This window comes from Ranitomeya imitator, chromosome 4 (assembly GCF_032444005.1).
Source record: "Ranitomeya imitator isolate aRanImi1 chromosome 4, aRanImi1.pri, whole genome shotgun sequence".
Classification (NCBI taxonomy): Eukaryota; Metazoa; Chordata; class Amphibia; order Anura; family Dendrobatidae; genus Ranitomeya; species Ranitomeya imitator.
In genome coordinates this window covers 5,110,699-5,129,221 of record NC_091285.1, presented here as the reverse complement: position 1 = coordinate 5,129,221, position 18,523 = coordinate 5,110,699, and the positions used below count along the sequence as shown (strand labels likewise).

The window sequence follows — 18,523 nt, the reverse complement described above, 5'->3', positions numbered from 1 at the left end:
ATATTTCCTTATTACGGGGATGTTTCCTCATTACGGGGGATATTTCCTTATTACGGGGGATATTTCCTTATTACAGGGGATATTTCCTTATTATAGGGGGATATTTCCTTATTACGGGGGATATTTCCTTATTATAGGGGATATTTCCTTATTATAGGGGGATATTTCCTTATTATAGGGGGATATTTCCTTATTACAGGGGATATTTCCTTATTACAGGGGATATTTCCTTATTATAGGGGATATTTCCTTATTATAGGGGGATATTTTCTTATTATAGGGGGATATTTCCTTATTATAGGGGATATTTCCTTATTACGGGGGATATTTCCTTATTAGGGGGATATTTCCTTATTATAGGGGATATTTCCTTATTACGGGGGATATTTCCTTATTACGGGGATGTTTCCTCATTACGGGGGATATTTCCTTATTATGGGGGATATTTCCTTATTACGGGGGATATTTCCTTATTATGGGGGATATTTCCTCATTACGGGGGATATTTCCTTATTACAGGGGATATTTCCTTATTATAGGGGGATATTTCCTTATTTGGGGGGATATTTCCTTATTACGGGGGATATTTCCTTATTATAGGGGATATTTCCTTATTACGGGGGATATTTCCTTATTACGGGGATGTTTCCTCATTACGGGGGATATTTCCTTATTATAGGGGATATTTCCTTATTACGGGGGATATTTCCTTATTACGGGGATGTTTCCTCATTACGGGGGATATTTCCTTATTACGGGTGATATTTCCTTATTATAGGGGGATATTTCCTTATTACGGGGGATATTTCCTTATTATAGGGGATATTTCCTTATTACGGGGGATATTTCCTTATTATAGGGGATATTTCCTTATTACGGGGGATATTTCCTTATTATAGGGGGATATTTTCTTATTATAGGGGATATTTCCTTATTACAGGGGATATTTCCTTATTATAGGGGGATATTTTCTTATTATAGGGGATATTTCCTTATTATAGGGGATATTTCCTTATTATAGGGGGATATTTCCTTATTACGGGGGATATTTCCTTATTATGGGGGATATTTCCTTATTATAGGGGGATATTTCCTTATTACGGGGTATATTTCCTTATTATAGGGGATATTTCCTTATTACGGGGGATATTTCCTTATTACGGGGGATATTTCCTTATTACGGGGGATATTTCCTTATTATAGGGGGATATTTCCTTATTACGGGGGATATTTCCTTATTATAGGGGATATTTCCTTATTACGGGGGATATTTCCTTATTATAGGGGGATATTTCCTTATTACGGGGATGTTTCCTCATTACGGGGGATATTTCCTTATTACGGGGGATATTTCCTTATTATAGGGGGATATTTTCTTATTATAGGGGGATATTTCCTTATTATAGGGGATATTTCCTTATTATAGGGGGATATTTCCTCATTACGGGGGATATTTCCTTATTACGGGTGATATTTCCTTATTATAGGGGGATATTTCCTTATTACGGGGGATATTTCCTTATTATAGGGGATATTTCCTTATTACGGGGGATATTTCCTTATTTTAGGGGATATTTCCTTATTACGGGGGATATTTCCTTATTATAGGGGGATATTTTCTTATTATAGGGAATATTTCCTTATTACGGGGGATATTTCCTTATTACGGGGATGTTTCCTCATTACGGGGGATATTTCCTTATTACGGGGGATATTTCCTTATTATAGGTGGATATTTTCTTATTATAGGGGGATATTTCCTTATTATAGGGGATATTTCCTTATTATAGGGGGATATTTCCTCATTACGGGGGATATTTCCTTATTACGGGTGATATTTCCTTATTATGGGGGATATTTCCTTATTACGGGGGATATTTCCTTATAGGGGATATTTCCTCATTACGGGGGATATTTCCTTATTATAGGGGGATATTTTCTTATTATAGGGGGATATTTCCTTATTATAGGGGATATTTCCTTATTATAGGGGGATATTTCCTTATTACGGGGGATATTTCCTTATTATAGGGGGATATTTCCTTATTATGGGGGATATTTCCTTATTACGGGGATATTTCCTCATTACGGGGGCTATTTCCTTATTACGGGGGATATTTCCTTATTACGGGGGATATTTCCTTATTACGGGGGATATTTCCTTATTATAGGGGGATATTTCCTTATTATGGGGGATATTTCCTTATTACGGGGATATTTCCTCATTACGGGGGCTATTTCCTTATTACGGGGGATATTTCCTTATTATGGGGGATATTTCCTTATTATGGGGGATATTTCCTTATTATGGGGGATATTTCCTTATTATGGGGGATATTTCCTCATTACGGGGGCTATTTCCTTATTACGGGGGATATGGTCTCCTTACGGGGGGTATTCTCCGGGTCCTGTCCCCGGCAGAGCCGTGTGTGTTTATTTCCTGGTGCTCGTGTATTTGGCGGTAATCGTATGCTCCCTCTGTGCCCCTGGGTGATTTCGGGGGTCTCTTTATCGCTGAGGTTGGGGGTACGACCATGGCCACTGTGGGGATTCATCACATTAGGAGCGGTGGCGGCTCCGGGCTCTGTTCGCTGCCAGGTTTCTCTGACTATGGCAGATAGTTGGCCGCTACTCCAGGTCGCATTGTTCCAGATGAAGGAATCAGTCTTGGGAGAATTTGGCACATGGCGGAGTGCGGGGGGCGCGGAGACAGTGTGTCATTTTAACAATACTTGGCTCTGGCGGGCAGACCGTTCACCAGTGGGCACAGCATCGGCACTGATGCGAGGAAGCATATGTGAGGAGCAGAGACCGGGGGGAATGGGCAGAGCGGCGGGCACATACCGTTAACTCCTGCCGTGCCAGGACAGGCGGACCACGAAATACTGGGGCTTAGATAGAGCCGGAGGGCGATGCCGGGCACAGAAGGAAGAGGATGGCTCTGCACTGAAGGTAGGTGACTGTCCTGACATGGCTGATAACAGAGGACAATAGCCTGCACAGTATATGGACAAGAGGGGCTGCTGGAGGGTCCGGCCACTGCTCCGGTTACATCCGCCCGGCCCCCCGGCCCACATGTCTCTGTCTGTCTTCTCCATCCAGAGACCACTCAGTATTATTTCTCTGCACCTGTTCACACCCGCTAGTGCTCTCTGGTGTCAGCTGTATCCCGGGTCCTGTCCCCGCTAGTGCTCTCTGGTGTCAGCTGTATCCCGGGTCCTGTCCCCGCTAGTGCTCTCTGGTGTCAGCTGTATCCCGGGTCCTGTCCCCGCTAGTGCTCTCTGGTGTCAGCTGTATCCCGGGTCCTGTCCCCTCTAGTGCTCTCTGGTGTCAGCTGTATCCTGGGTCCTGTCCCCTCTAGTGCTCTCTGGTGTCAGCTGTATCCCGGGTCCTGTCCCCTCTAGTGCTCTCTGGTGTCAGCTGTATCCTGGGTCCTGTCCCCGCTAGTGCTCTCTGGTGTCAGCTGTATCCCGGGTCCTGTCTCCTCTAGTGCTCTCTGGTGTCAGCTGTATCCTGGGTCCTGTCCCCGCTAGTGCTCTCTGGTGTCAGCTGTATCCCGGGTCCTGTCCCCTCTAGTGCTCTCTGGTGTCAGCTGTATCCCGGGTCCTGTCCCCTCTAGTGCTCTCTGGTGTCAGCTGTATCCCGGGTCCTGTCCCCTCTAGTGCTCTCTGGTGTCAGCTGTATCCCGGGTCCTGTCCCCTCTAGTGCTCTCTGGTGTCAGCTGTATCCCGGGTCCTGTCCCCTCTAGTGCTCTCTGGTGTCAGCTGTATCCTGGGTCCTGTCCCCGCTAGTGCTCTCTGGTGTCAGCTGTATCCCGGGTCCTGTCCTCGCTAGTGCTCTCTGGTGTCAGCTGTATCCCGGGTCCTGTCCTCGCTAGTGCTCTCTGGTGTCAGCTGTATCCCGGGTCCTGTCCCCTCTAGTGCTCTCTGGTGTCAGCTGTATCCCGGGTCTTGTCCCCTCTAGTGCTCTCTGGTGTCAGCTGTATCCCGGGTCCTGTCCCCTCTAGTGCTCTCTGGTGTCAGCTGTATCCCGGGTCCTGGCCCCTCTAGTGCTCTCTGGTGTCAGCTGTATCCCGGGTCCTGTCCCCTCTAGTGCTCTCTGGTGTCAGCTGTATCCCGGGTCTTGTCCCCTCTAGTGCTCTCTGGTGTCAGCTGTATCCCGGGTCCTGTCCTCGCTAGTGCTCTCTGGTGTCAGCTGTATCCCGGGTCCTGTCCTCGCTAGTGCTCTCTGGTGTCAGCTGTATCCCGGGTCCTGTCCCCTCTAGTGCTCTCTGGTGTCAGCTGTATCCCGGGTCCTGTCCCCTCTAGTGCTCTCTGGTGTCAGCTGTATCCCGGGTCCTGTCCTCGCTAGTGCTCTCTGGTGTCAGCTGTATCCCGGGTCCTGTCCCCTCTAGTGCTCTCTGGTGTCAGCTGTGTCCCGGGTCCTGTCCCCTCTAGTGCTCTCTGGTGTCAGCTGTATCCCGGGTCCTGTCCTCGCTAGTGCTCTCTGGTGTCAGCTGTATCCGGGGTCCTGGCCCCTCTAGTGCTCTCTGGTGTCAGCTGTATCCCGGGTCCTGTCCCCTCTAGTGCTCTCTGGTGTCAGCTGTATCCCGGGTCCTGTCCCCTCTAGTGCTCTCTGGTGTCAGCTGTATCCCGGGTCCTGTCCTCGCTAGTGCTCTCTGGTGTCAGCTGTATCCCGGGTCCTGTCCCCTCTAGTGCTCTCTGGTGTCAGTTGTATCCCGGGTCCTGTCCCCTCTAGTGCTCTCTGGTGTCAGCTGTATCCCGGGTCCTGTCCCCTCTAGTGCTCTCTGGTGTCAGCTGTATCCCGGGTCCTGTCCCCGCTAGTGCTCTCTGGTGTCAGCTGTATCCCGGGTCCTGTCCCCTCTAGTGCTCTCTGGTGTCAGCTGCATCCCGGGTCCTGTCCCCTCTAGTGCTCTCTGGTGTCAGCTGTATCCCGGGTCCTGTCCCCTCTAGTGCTCTCTGGTGTCAGCTGTATCCCGGGTCCTGTCCTCACTAGTGCTCTCTGGTGTCAGCTGTATCCCGGGTCCTGTCCCCTCTAGTGCTCTCTGGTGTCAGCTGTATCCCGGGTCCTGTCCCCTCTAGTGCTCTCTGGTGTCAGCTGTATCCCGGGTCCTGTCCCCGCTAGTGCTCTCTGGTGTCAGCTGTATCCCGGGTCCTGTCCCCTCTAGTGCTCTCTGGTGTCAGCTGCATCCCGGGTCCTGTCCCCGCTAGTGCTCTCTGGTGTCAGCTGTATCCCGGGTCCTGTCCCCTCTAGTGCTCTCTGGTGTCAGCTGTATCCCGGGTCCTGTCCCCTCTAGTGCTCTCTGGTGTCAGCTGTATCCTGGGTCCTGTCCCCTCTAGTGCTCTCTGGTGTCAGCTGTATCCTGGGTCCTGTCCCCTCTAGTGCACTCTGGTGTCAGCTGTATCCCGGGTCCTGTCCCCTCTAGTGCTCTCTGGTGTCAGCTGTATCCTGGGTCCTGTCCCCGCTAGTGCTCTCTGGTGTCAGCTGTATCCCAGGTCCTGGCCCCTCTAGTGCTCTCTGGTGTCAGCTGTATCCCGGGTCCTGTCCCCTCTAGTGCTCTCTGGTGTCAGCTGTATCCCGGGTCCTGTCCCCGCTAGTGCTCTCTGGTGTCAGCTGTATCCCGGGTCCTGTCCCCTCTAGTGCTCTCTGGTGTCAGCTGTATCCCGGGTCCTGTCCTCACTAGTGCTCTCTGGTGTCAGCTGTATCCCGGGTCCTGTCCTCCCTAGTGCTCTCTGGTGTCAGCTGTGTCCCGGGTCCTGTCCTCGCTAGTGCTCTCTGGTGTCAGCTGTATCCCGGGTCCTGTCCCCTCTAGTGCTCTCTGGTGTCAGCTGTATCCCGGGTCCTGTCCCCTCTAGTGCTCTCTGGTGTCAGCTGTATCCCGGGTCCTGTCCCCTCTAGTGCTCTCTGGTGTCAGCTGTATCCCGGGTCCTGTCCTCACTAGTGCTCTCTGGTGTCAGCTGTATCCCGGGTCCTGTCCTCGCTAGTGCTCTCTGGTGTCAGCTGTATCCCGGGTCCTGTCCCCGCTAGTGCTCTCTGGTGTCAGCTGTATCCCAGGTCCTGTCCTCGCTAGTGCTCTCTGGTGTCAGCTGTATCCCAGGTCCTGTCCTCGCTAGTGCTCTCTGGTGTCAGCTGTATCCCGGGTCCTGTCCCCTCTAGTGCTCTCTGGTGTCAGCTGTATCCCGGGTCCTGTCCTCGCTAGTGCTCTCTGGTGTCAGCTGTATCCCGGGTCCTGTCCCCTCTAGTGCTCTCTGGTGTCAGCTGTATCCCGGGTCCTGTCCCCGCTAGTGCTCTCTGGTGTCAGCTGTATCCCGGGTCCTGTCCCCTCTAGTGCTCTCTGGTGTCAGCTGTATCCCGGGTCCTGTCCCCTCTAGTGCTCTCTGGTGTCAGCTGTATCCCGGGTCCTGTCCCCTCTAGTGCTCTCTGGTGTCAGCTGTATCCCGGGTCCTGTCCCCTCTAGTGCTCTCTGGTGTCAGCTGTATCCTGGGTCCTGTCCCCACTAGTGCTCTCTGGTGTCAGCTGTATCCCGGGTCCTGTCCCCGCTAGTGCTCTCTGGTGTCAGCTGTATCCCGGGTCCTGTCCCCTCTAGTGCTCTCTGGTGTCAGCTGTATCCCGGGTCCTGTCCTCGCTAGTGCTCTCTGGTGTCAGCTGTATCCCGGGTCCTGTCCCCGCTAGTGCTCTCTGGTGTCAGCTGTATCCCGGGTCCTGTCCCCTCTAGTGCTCTCTGGTGTCAGCTGTATCCCGGGTCCTGTCCTCGCTAGTGCTCTCTGGTGTCAGCTGTATCCCGGGTCCTGGCCCCTCTAGTGCTCTCTGGTGTCAGCTGTATCCCGGGTCCTGTCCCCGGTAGTGCTCTCTGGTGTCAGCTGTATCCCGGGTCCTGGCCCCTCTAGTGCTCTCTGGTGTCAGCTGTATCCCGGGTCCTGTCCCCGCTAGTGCTCTCTGGTGTCAGCTGTATCCCGGGTCCTGGCCCCTCTAGTGCTCTCTGGTGTCAGCTGTATCCCGGGTCCTGTCCCCTCTAGTGCTCTCTGGTGTCAGCTGTATCCCGGGTCCTGTCCCCGCTAGTGCTCTCTGGTGTCAGCTGCATCCCGGGTCCTGTCCCCTCTAGTGCTCTCTGGTGTCAGCTGTATCCCGGGTCCTGTCTCCGCTAGTGCTCTCTGGTGTCAGCTGTATCCCGGGTCCTGTCCTCGCTAGTGCTCTCTGGTGTCAGCTGTATCCCGGGTCCTGTCCTCGCTAGTGCTCTCTGGTGTCAGCTGCATCCCGGGTCCTGTCGCCGCTAGTGCTCTCTGGTGTCAGCTGTATCCCGGGTCCTGTCCTCGCTAGTGCTCTCTGGTGTCAGCTGTATCCCGGGTCCTGTCCTCGCTAGTGCTCTCTGGTGTCAGCTGTATCCCGGGTCCTGTCTCCTCTAGTGCTCTCTGGTGTCAGCTGTATCCTGGGTCCTGTCCCCGCTAGTGCTCTCTGGTGTCAGCTGTATCCTGGGTCCTGTCCCCGCTAGTGCTCTCTGGTGTCAGCTCTATCCCGCGTCCTGTCTCTTCCCCCCCGCGCTCCTGTCTCTTCCCCCTCACGCTCCTGTCTCTTCCCCCCCGCGCTCCTGTCTCTTCCTCCTCACGCTCCTGTCTCTTCCCCCTCGCGCTCCTGTCTCTTCCCCCTCACGCTCCTGTCTCTTCCCCCCTCACGCTCCTGTCTCTTCCCCCTCCCGCTCCTGTCTCTTCCCCCTCACGCTCCTGTCTCTTCCCCCTCACGCTCCTGTCTCTTCCCCCTCACGCTCCTGTCTCTTCCCCCTCGCGCTCCTGTCTCTTCCCCCACACGCTCCTGTCTCTTCCCCCTCACGCTCCTGTCTCTTCCCCCACACGCTCCTGTCTCTTCACCCTCACGCTCCTGTCTCTTCCCCCCTCACGCTCCTGTCTCTTCCCCCCTCACTCTCCTGTCTCTTCCCTCACACTCCTGTCTCTTCCCCCTCGCTCTCCTGTCTCTTCCCTCACACTCCTGTCTCTTCCCCCTCGCGCTCCTGTCTCTTCCCCCCTCACGCTCCTGTCTCTTCCCCCTCCCTCTCCTGTCTCTTCCCTCACACTCCTGTCTCTTCCCCCTCGCGCTCCTGTCTCTTCCCCTTCACGCTCCTGTCTCTTCCCCTTCACGCTCCTGTCTCTTCCCCCTCGCGTTCCTGTCTCTTCCCCCCCCACGCTCCTGTCTCTTCCCCCCGCGCTCCTGTCTCTTCCCCCTCACGCTCCTGTCTCTTCCCCCCGCGCTCCTGTCTCTTCCCCCCGCGCTCCTGTCTCTTCCCCCGCGCTCCTGTCTCTTCCCTCTCACGCTCCTGTCTCCTCTTCCCCCTCACGCTCCTGTCTTTTCCTCCCTCACGCTCCTGTCTCCTCTTCTCCCTCGCGCTCCTGTCTCTTCCCCCGCGCTCTTGTCTCTTCCTCCGCGCTCCTGTCTCTTCCCCCGCGCTCCTGTCTCTTCCCCCGCGCTCCTGTCTCTTCCTCCTCTCGCTCCTGTCTCTTCCTCGGCGCTCCTGTCTCTTCCCCCGCGCTCCTGTCTCTTCCCCCGCTCCTGTCTCTTCCCCCGCGCTCCTGTCTCTTCCTCCTCTCGCTCCTGTCTCTTCCCCCCGCGCTCCTGTCTCTTCTCCCTCACGCTCCTGTCTCTTCCTCCTCTCGCTCCTGTCTCTTCCCCCTCGCGCTCCTGTCTCTTCTCCCTCACGCTCCTGTCTCTTCCTCCTCTCGCTCCTGTCTCTTCCCCCTCACGCTCCTGTCTCTTCTCCCTCACGCTCCTGTCTCTTCCCCCTCACGCTCCTGTCTCTTCCCCCTCACGCTCCTGTCTCTTCCCCCTCACGTTCCTGTCTCTTCCCCCGCGCTACTGTCTCTTCCCCCTCGCGCTCCTGTATCTTCCCCCTCGCGCTCCTGTCTCTTCCCCCTCACGCTCCTGTCTCTTCTCCCTCACGCTCCTGTCTCTTCCCCCTCACGCTCCTGTCTCTTCCCCCCGCGCTCCTGTCTCTTCCCCCTCGCGCTCCTGTCTCTTCTCCCTCACGCTCCTGTCTCTTCCTCCTCTCGCTCCTGTCTCTTCCCCCTCACGCTCCTGTCTCTTCTCCCTCACGCTCCTGTCTCTTCCCCCTCACGCTCCTGTCTCTTCCCCCTCACGTTCCTGTCTCTTCCCCCGCGCTCCTGTCTCTTCCCCCTCGTGCTCCTGTCTCTTCCCCCTCGCGCTCCTGTCTCTTCACCCTCACGCTCCTGTCTCTTCCCCCTCACGCTCCTGTCTCTTCCCCCTCACCCTCCTGTCTCTTCCCCCTCACGCTCCTGTCTCTTCCCCCTCACGCTCCTGTCTCTTCCCCCTCACGCTCCTGTCTCTTCCCCCTCACGCTCCTGTCTCTTCCCCCTCACGTTCCTGTCTCTTCCCCCGCGCTCCTGTCTCTTCCTCCTCTCGCTCCTGTCTCTTCCCCCCGCGCTCCTGTCTCTTACCCCTCGTGCTCCTGTCTCTTCCCCCTCGCGCTCCTGTCTCTTCACCCTCTCGCTCCTGTCTCTTCCTCCTCTCGCTCCTGTCTCTTCCCCCTCACGCTCCTGTCTCTTCTCCCTCGCGCTCCTGTCTCTTCCCCCGCGCTCCTGTCTCTTCCTCCGCGCTCCTGTCTCTTCCCCCGCGCTCCTGTCTCTTCCCCCGCGCTCCTGTCTCTTCCTCCTCTCGCTCCTGTCTCTTCCTCGGCGCTCCTGTCTCTTCCCCCGCGCTCCTGTCTCTTCCCCCGCGCTCCTGTCTCTTCCCCCGCGCTCCTGTCTCTTCCTCCTCTCGCTCCTGTCTCTTCCCCCCGCTCTCCTGTCTCTTCTCCCTCACGCTCCTGTCTCTTCCTCCTCTCGCTCCTGTCTCTTCCCCCTCGCGCTCCTGTCTCTTCTCCCTCACGCTCCTGTCTCTTCCTCCTCTCGCTCCTGTCTCTTCCCCCTCACGCTCCTGTCTCTTCTCCCTCGCGCTCCTGTCTCTTCCCCCGCGCTCCTTTCTCTTCCTCCGCGCTCCTGTCTCTTCCCCCGCGCTCCTGTCTCTTCCCCCGCGCTCCTGTCTCTTCCTCCTCTCGCTCCTGTCTCTTCCTCGGCGCTCCTGTCTCTTCCCCCGCGCTCCTGTCTCTTCCCCCGCGTTCCTGTCTCTTCCTCCTCTCGCTCCTGTCTCTTCCCCCCGCGCTCCTGTCTCTTCTCCCTCACGCTCCTGTCTCTTCCTCCTCTCGCTCCTGTCTTTTCCCCCTCGCGCTCCTGTCTCTTCTCCCTCACGCTCCTGTCTCTTCCTCCTCTCGCTCCTGTCTCTTCCCCCTCGCGCTCCTGTCTCTTCTCCCTCACGCTCCTGTCTCTTCTCCCTCACGCTCCTGTCTCTTCCCCCTCACGCTCCTGTCTCTTCCCCCTCACGTTCCTGTCAATTCCCCCGCGCTCCTGTCTCTTCCCCCTCGTGCTCCTGTCTCTTCCCCCTCGCGCTCCTGTCTCTTCCCCCTCACGCTCCTGTCTCTTCTCCCTCACGTTCCTGTCTCTTCCCCCGCGCTCCTGTCTCTTCCTCCTCTCGCTCCTGTCTCTTCCCCCCGCGCTCCTGTCTCTTCTCCCTCACGCTCCTGTCTCTTCCCCCTCGCGCTCCTGTCTCTTCTCCCTCACGCTCCTGTCTCTTCCTCCTCTCGCTCCTGTCTCTTCCCCCTCACGCTCCTGTCTCTTCTCCCTCACGCTCCTGTCTCTTTCTCCTCTCGCTCCTGTCTCTTCCCCCCGCGCTCCTGTCTCTTCTCCCTCACGCTCCTGTCTCTTCCCCCTCACGCTCCTGTCTCTTCCCCCTCGCGCTCCTGTCTCTTCCCCCGCGCTCCTGTCTCTTCCCCCTCGCGCTCCTGTCTCTTCCCCCTCGCGCTCCTGTCTCTTCCCCCTCGCTCTCCTGTCTCTTCCTCCTCTCGCTCCTGTCTCTTCCCCCCGCGCTCCTGTCTCTTCTCCCTCACGCTCCTGTCTCTTCCCCCTCGCGCTCCTGTCTCTTCCTCGGCGCTCCTGTCTCTTCCCCCTCACGCTCCTGTCTCTTCCCCCCCGCGCTCCTGTCTCTTCCTCCTCACGCTCCTGTCTCTTCCCCCTCACGCTCCTGTCTCTTCCCCCTCACGCTCCTGTCTCTTCCCCCCTCACGCTCCTGTCTCTTTCCCCTCACGCTCCTGTCTCTTCCCCCTCGCGCTCCTGTCTCTTCTCCCTCACGCTCCTGTCTCTTCCTCCTCTCGCTCCTGTCTCTTCCCCCTCACGCTCCTGTCTCTTCTCCCTCACGCTCCTGTCTCTTCCTCCTCTCGCTCCTGTCTCTTCCCCCCGCGCTCCTGTCTCTTCTCCCTCACGCTCCTGTCTCTTCCCCCTCACGCTCCTGTCTCTTCCCCCCCGCGCTCCTGTCTCTTCCCCCTCGCGCTCCTGTCTCTTCCCCCTCGTGCTCCTGTCTCTTCCCCCTCGCGCTCCTGTCTCTTCCCCCGCGCTCCTGTCTCTTCCTCCTCTCGCTCCTGTCTCTTCCCCCTCGTGCTCCTGTCTCTTCCCCCTCGCGCTCCTGTCTCTTCCCCCTCGTGCTCCTGTCTCTTCCCCCTCTCGCTCCTGTCTCTTCCTCCTCGCGCTCCTGTCTCTTCCCCCTCGCGCTCCTGTCTCTTCCCTCGCGCTCCTGTCTCTTCCCCCTCGCGCTCCTGTCTCTTCCCCCTCGCGCTCCTGTCTCTTCCTCCTCTCGCTCCTGTCTCTTCCTCCTCTCGCTCCTGTCTCTTCCTCCTCTCGCTCCTGTCTCTTCCTCCTCGCGCTCCTGTCTCTTCCTCCTCTCGCTCCTGTCTCTTCCTCCTCTCGCTCCTGTCTCTTCCTCCTCGCGCTCCTGTCTCTTCCTCCTCTCGCTCCTGTCTCTTCCTCCTCTCGCTCCTGTCTCTTCCTCCTCTCGCTCCTGTCTCTTCCTCCTCTCGCTCCTGTCTCTTCCTCCTCTCGCTCCTGTCTCTTCCTCCTCTCGCTCCTGTCTCTTCCTCCTCTCGCTCCTGTCTCTTCCCCCGCGCTCCTGTCTCTTCCCCCTCGTGCTCCTGTCTCTTCCCCCTCGCGCTCCTGTCTCTTCCCCCTCGTGCTCCTGTCTCTTCCCCCTCGCGCTCCTGTCTCTTCCCCCGCGCTCCTGTCTCTTCCCCCTCGCGCTCCTGTCTCTTCCCCCTCGCGCTCCTGTCTCTTCCCCCGCGCTCCTGTCTCTTCCCCCGCGCTCCTGTCTCTTCCTCCTCTCGCTCCTGTCTCTTCCTCCTCTCGCTCCTGTCTCTTCCTCCTCTCGCTCCTGTCTCTTCCTCCTCTCGCTCCTGTCTCTTCCCCCGCGCTCCTGTCTCTTCCCCCCGCGCTCCTGTCTCTTCCCCCCGCGCTCCTGTCTCTTCCCCCTCGCGCTCCTGTCTCTTCCCCCTCGCGCTCCTGTCTCTTCCTCCTCTCGCTCCTGTCTCTTCCCCCGCGCTCCTGTCTCTTCCCCCTCGCGCTCCTGTCTCTTCCCCCGCGCTCCTGTCTCTTCCCCCGCGCTCCTGTCTCTTCCTCCTCTCGCTCCTGTCTCTTCCTCCTCTCGCTCCTGTCTCTTCCTCCTCTCGCTCCTGTCTCTTCCCCCGCGCTCCTGTCTCTTCCCCCCGCGCTCCTGTCTCTTCCCCCCGCGCTCCTGTCTCTTCCCCCTCGCGCTCCTGTCTCTTCCCCCTCGCGCTCCTGTCTCTTCCCCCTCGCGCTCCTGTCTCTTCCCCCTCGCGCTCTTGTCTCTTCCCCCGCGCTCCTGTCTCTTCCTCCTCTCGCTCCTGTCTCTTCCCCCCGCGCTCCTGTCTCTTCCTCGGCGCTCTCGTGACGCTCTCCGGTAGACTGCGGCTTCGCTCTCTCCGCAGTGTCATTGCCAGGATTGGAGTCGGAGCGCGGCTTCTTATTGTTCAGCCATGGAGAGGAGCCTCTGCTGAATGTGGCGCTGCGCCATTGTACTCGGGGAGCCGGGGCCCGGCATCACCTTATAACTGTCTCCTAGACTCCCTGCTCCCCTCACCGTTATCAATGCCTCCGCTTGCTGTCAGGGAAGAGGCTGTATTGTGACAGCTGAGGGTTTGTTACAGTGCATCAGTCAGTGAGCTCAGCAGACTGATTCAGGGTAACAAACCTTTCTGCACTGACGCATTGTAACGAGTCCTGAGCTGTGTGCTGCGGCCAGTCGCTGACAGAAAGCAGAGATCTTACACAATGCCTTCGTATTATCTGGCGGTCTCTTCTGCGACTATTCTGCCTCGCCGCGGGGGAAAGCTTTGTCCCCGACTCCCTGACAATAGACTTAGAAGTAAAAGGCTTTTTTCCTTGTGATGGTGGAGGTGCCGCGGGCGATCGTCCCCTCACAATGGAGCCGCGTTCCTGCATTCCTGCCATGCATGCAGCTCTGAGGCCGCTAATAACTCAACGCAGCTTCTTCCTGAAGAGAATGGACTCGGCGCTGGAGCCTGGAGTACAATGTATCTCCGGGGGAAATGTTCGCACGATCCAGCGCCTCAATGTACAAGATCCCGCTGATCCTCGTTACTCACCGCCGCGGTCACCGCAGATCCGGAGCTATTATCTCTGCTCCTATCCAGAGACGCTTCTGGTTTTTGCTCCATTTGTAGCGGATCCATTTTCACTGACTGTGACTCTAGACAGCGCCAAAATCCGGATTCATTTATGATGACCGATCACCTCCGTTTTTCATCCGTTTGCTGTTTATGGGCTGGATTCAAAAGCTGTGCCGCCTGCGATGTGCGGAGGAAAGCGGAAGACGCGTTAGGACATCGCCATTGCGGCACAAATTAATGGATCCTGTGCGTTTTATTCCCAATTTTATCATCCCAAAAAGTATGTGAACAGAGCAGAGAAGTGGGGCGAAGACTCCACGAGGTCGTAGTGACTGCGTCCCTCTGGCCGGAGCCCCGGTACATTATTGAGCAGACGCCATGTCCTCATTAATCCGCCGTCCTCAATGTCAGCGCAGTCATCAGGCTGTGTCGTGCTGGACGCTCTGCTCTCTTACTAAATGGCGGAGTCACAGTAAATATGAGCCGTTTCCACGCTGACACCGGCGTACAGTTACCATGGCCGCTCCTGCATTGTCCCATCCTCCGTTGTCCGCTCCTCCGTTGTCCACTCCTCCGTTGTCCGCTCCTCCATTGTCCCATCCTCCGTTGTCCCATTTTCCGTTGTCCGCTCCTCCGTTGTCCGCTCCTCCGTTGTCCGCTCCTCCGTTGTCCGCTCCTCCGTTTTCCGCTCCTCCGTTGTCCGCTCCTCCGTTGTCCGCTCCTCCGTTGTCCTCTCCTCCCTCCGTTGTCCGCTCCTCCGTTGTCCGCTCCTCCGTTGTCCGCTCCTCCGTTGTCCGCTCCTCCGTTGTCCGCTCCTCCGTTGTCCGCTCCTCCGTTGTCCGCTCCTCCGTTGTCCGCTCCTCCGTTGTCCGCTCCTCCGTTGTCCCATCCTCCGTTGTCCCATCCTCCGTTGTCCTCTCCTCCTTTTTCCGTTCCTCCTTTTTCCGCTCCTCCGTTGTCCGTTCCTCCTTTTTCCGTTCCTCCTTTTTCCGCTCCTCCGTTGTCCGTTCCTCCTTTTTCCGCTCCTCCGTTGTCCCATCCTCCGTTGTCCCATCCTCCGTTGTCCCATCCTCCGTTGTCCCATCCTCCGTTGTAACATCCTCCGTTGTAACATCCTCTGTTGTAACATCCTCCGTTGTCCCATCCTCAGTTGTCCTCTCCTCCTTTTTCCGTTCCTCCTTTTTCCGCTCCTCCGTTGTCCGTTTTCCTCCTTTTTCCGTTCCTCCTTTTTCCGCTCCTCCGTTGTCCGTTCCTCCTTTTTCCGCTCCTCCGTTGTCCCATCCTCCGTTGTCCCATCCTCCGTTGTCCCATCCTCCGTTGTCCCATCCTCCGTTGTAACATCCTCCGTTGTCACATCCTCCGTTGTCACATCCTCCGTTGTCACATCCTCCGTTGTCACATCCTCCGTTGTCACATCCTCCGTTGTCACATCCTCCGTTGTCCCATCCTCTGTTGTAACATCCTCCGTTGTCCCATCCTCAGTTGTCCTCTCCTCCTTTTTCCGCTCCTCCGTTGTCCGTTCCTCCTTTTTCCGCTCCTCCGTTGTCCCATCCTCCGTTGTCCCATCCTCCGTTGTCCCATCTTCCGTTGTAACATCCTCCGTTGTAACATCCTCGATTGTCCGCTCCTCCGTTGTCCCATCCTCAGTTGTCCTCTCCTCCTTTTTCCGTTCCTCCTTTTTCCGTTCCTCCGTTGTCCGTTCCTCCTTTTTCCGTTCCTCCTTTTTCCGCTCCTCCGTTGTCCGTTCCTCCTTTTTCCGCTCCTCCGTTGTCCCATCCTCCGTTGTCCCATCCTCCGTTGTCCCATCCTCCGTTGTCCCATCCTCCGTTGTAACATCCTCCGTTGTAACATCCTCCGTTGTAACATCCTCTGTTGTAACATCCTCCGTTGTCCCATCCTCAGTTGTCCTCTCCTCCTTTTTCCGTTCCTCCTTTTTCCGCTCCTCCGTTGTCCGTTCCTCCTTTTTCCGCTCCTCCGTTGTCCCATCCTCCGTTGTCCCATCCTCCGTTGTCCCATCCTCCGTTGTCCCATCCTCCGTTGTAACATCCTCCGTTGTAACATCCTCCGTTGTAACATCCTCCGTTGTCACATCCTCCGTTGTCCCATCCTCTGTTGTAACATCCTCCGTTGTCCCATCCTCAGTTGTCCTCTTCTCCTTTTTCCGTTCCTCCTTTTTCCGCTCCTCCGTTGTCCGTTTCCTCCTTTTTCCGTTCCTCCTTTTTCCGCTCCTCCGTTGTCCGTTCCTCCTTTTTCCGCTCCTCCGTTGTCCCATCCTCCGTTGTCCCATCCTCCGTTGTCCCATCCTCCGTTGTCCCATCCTCCGTTGTCACATCCTCCGTTGTCACATCCTCCGTTGTCCCATCCTCTGTTGTAACGTCCTCCGTTGTCCCATCCTCAGTTGTCCTCTCTTCCTTTTTCCGCTCCTCCGTTGTCCGTTCCTCCTTTTTCCGCTCCTCCGTTGTCCCATCCTCCGTTGTCCCATCCTCCGTTGTCCCATCTTCCGTTGTAACATCCTCCGTTGTAACATCCTCGGTTGTCCGCTCCTCCGTTGTCCCATCCTCAGTTGTCCTCTCCTCCTTTTTCCGCTCCTCCTTTTTCCGTTCCTCCTTTTTCCGTTCCTCCTTTTTCCGCTCCTCCATTATCCCATCCTCCATTGTCCACTCCTCCATTGTCCCATCCTCCGTTGTCCGTTCCTCCTTTTCCCGCTCCTCCATTGTCCCATCCTCCATTGTCCGCTCCTCAATTGTCCCATCCTCCGTTGTCCCATCCTCCGTTGTCCCATCCTCCGTTGTAACATCCTCCGTTGTAACATCCTCCGTTGTAACATCCTCCGTTGTCACATCCTCCGTTGTCCCATCCTCTGTTGTAACATCCTCCGTTGTCCCATCCTCAGTTGTCCTCTTCTCCTTTTTCCGTTCCTCCTTTTTCCGCTCCTCCGTTGTCCGTTTCCTCCTTTTTCCGTTCCTCCTTTTTCCGCTCCTCCGTTGTCCGTTCCTCCTTTTTCCGCTCCTCCGTTGTCCCATCCTCCGTTGTCCCATCCTCCGTTGTCCCATCCTCCGTTGTCCCATCCTCCGTTGTCACATCCTCCGTTGTCACATCCTCCGTTGTCCCATCCTCTGTTGTAACGTCCTCCGTTGTCCCATCCTCAGTTGTCCTCTCTTCCTTTTTCCGCTCCTCCGTTGTCCGTTCCTCCTTTTTCCGCTCCTCCGTTGTCCCATCCTCCGTTGTCCCATCCTCCGTTGTCCCATCTTCCGTTGTAACATCCTCCGTTGTAACATCCTCGGTTGTCCGCTCCTCCGTTGTCCCATCCTCAGTTGTCCTCTCCTCCTTTTTCCGCTCCTCCTTTTTCCGTTCCTCCTTTTTCCGTTCCTCCTTTTTCCGCTCCTCCATTATCCCATCCTCCATTGTCCACTCCTCCATTGTCCCATCCTCCGTTGTCCGTTCCTCCTTTTCCCGCTCCTCCATTGTCCCATCCTCCATTGTCCGCTCCTCAATTGTCCCATCCTCCGTTGTCCGCTCCTCCGTTGTCCGTTCCTCCTTTTTCCGCTCCTCCATTGTCCGTTCCTCCTTTTTCCGCTCCTCCATTGTCTGTTCCTCCTTTTTCTGTTCCTCCTTTTTCCGTTCCTCCTTTTTCCGCTCCTCCATTGTCACATCCTCCATTGTCCGCTCCTCCATTGTCCCACATGTAAAGGATGGAATTTAGCTGCGTCATGATAAAAAAATAACGGGCACAAGTCCAAACAGCTAAAACCATCAGGTGAAAGAGGCAATGTGCCAGTGAGAGGCCGGGATCCGCCATCTTTGATCCCACTAGTCGCGCACACGTCCCCCCCCCCCCCCCCCCCACATTATTCGGGTCGGACCCCGTCTTACGTCCATCTCACTCTTTTTCAGAAACGCCCAGCATCGAGAAGCTCCTGTCTAAAGACTGGAAGGACAAGCTCCTGGCCATGGGCTCCGGGAACCTGGGCGACATAAAAGGTAAGTTGATGATGGTGGTTGTAGTTTCTTATGTTCTAAGGGAGAACTCCAGTCGCGGCAATGAGAAAGCTGGAATGGGAATGTACAGAAGAGGGTGCGTGTTTCATTTTGGGTACGTTTATGGTATTCTGTGATCCTCGGGGGTGGGGCTGAATGGTCACATGACATCGCCTGGAACCTGCCCTCCAGGGGTGGAAAAATGGCCAACGTGGGGGAAAAAAGCCAGAAATTGGCGCAATGTAGAAACAGTGACTATGGGCGCCTCAAAATGTTTATACTGCGAGGCGGGAGGTGCTCATGTACCTGCGGATGATGAGAGTTCCCCTCTAATGTATTTTCATACTTTTTTGGGGAATTTCTTGAGCTCTGTTTAGACTGAGTATTCTGTGCATACATCACATACAGAGAAGATCCGGGGGGCCGGTGAACTCTACCGCGTATGCACATGGTGCACGGCCGTGTGACGCCACCAACTGGTCAGGCCATATTATGGTCTTTAATATTATAGTCTAACCTACAGCCGTGTTCATCCAGGGCCTCCTGCTTCATGAAGAGAATGCTAATCTACAGTGAAGACTGACACTTAGACCTGGCATTACCAGCTCTGCTTAGAGCAGCTAGTCTCTAGGGTCAGTGTGGGGAGGGGTCCCACTTCCCTGGTCGTGGGGGCACCGCCGACGTGTCAGACAGGGTAGCAGTGTACTGAGGGTTATGGCAGAAAGCTGTGAAAACAAGCGGTGGTTTATTGTTCCTGTGCCTCCCCTGACAGCGGCCATTATTGTCCATTGTGGGTGTGGGGTGGAGGTAATTGAGTCCTGCCCTCTGGGGGGAGATTACTCTGACTTGTAGGATCCTTGTGGGGTCAGGGGGGGTCTGGCTTATTTACTGCACAAGAATGACAGGTTTGTGCCACCGCTGCCTGACAAAGGGGGATTCAGATGGGGCACAGCTGTATTTGGTGAGACAACAGGGGCCGTGTTTACGTTCAGCCGTCTGACCCTCTCCCTGTAACAAAGGCTTTCTATTCTGCTC

General features: G+C 56.4%; 1 protein-coding gene across 6 annotated transcripts in view; it reads left to right on the top strand.

The window, feature by feature from the left end:
* The window catches only part of SOX5 (SRY-box transcription factor 5), a 370,162-nt gene that overhangs the window by 165,242 nt on the left and 186,397 nt on the right, over window positions 1-18,523 (top strand). For 5 of the 6 annotated variants that reach the window (XM_069762812.1, XM_069762814.1, XM_069762813.1 and 2 more), the window contains one exon: window positions 17,405-17,491. In XM_069762812.1, coding sequence (XP_069618913.1) covers window positions 17,405-17,491 — 87 coding nt within the window. Of the gene's footprint in view, window positions 1-2,762; window positions 2,953-17,404; window positions 17,492-18,523 lie in introns of those variants that run through there. The other variant, XM_069762815.1, reaches the window with a different exon arrangement.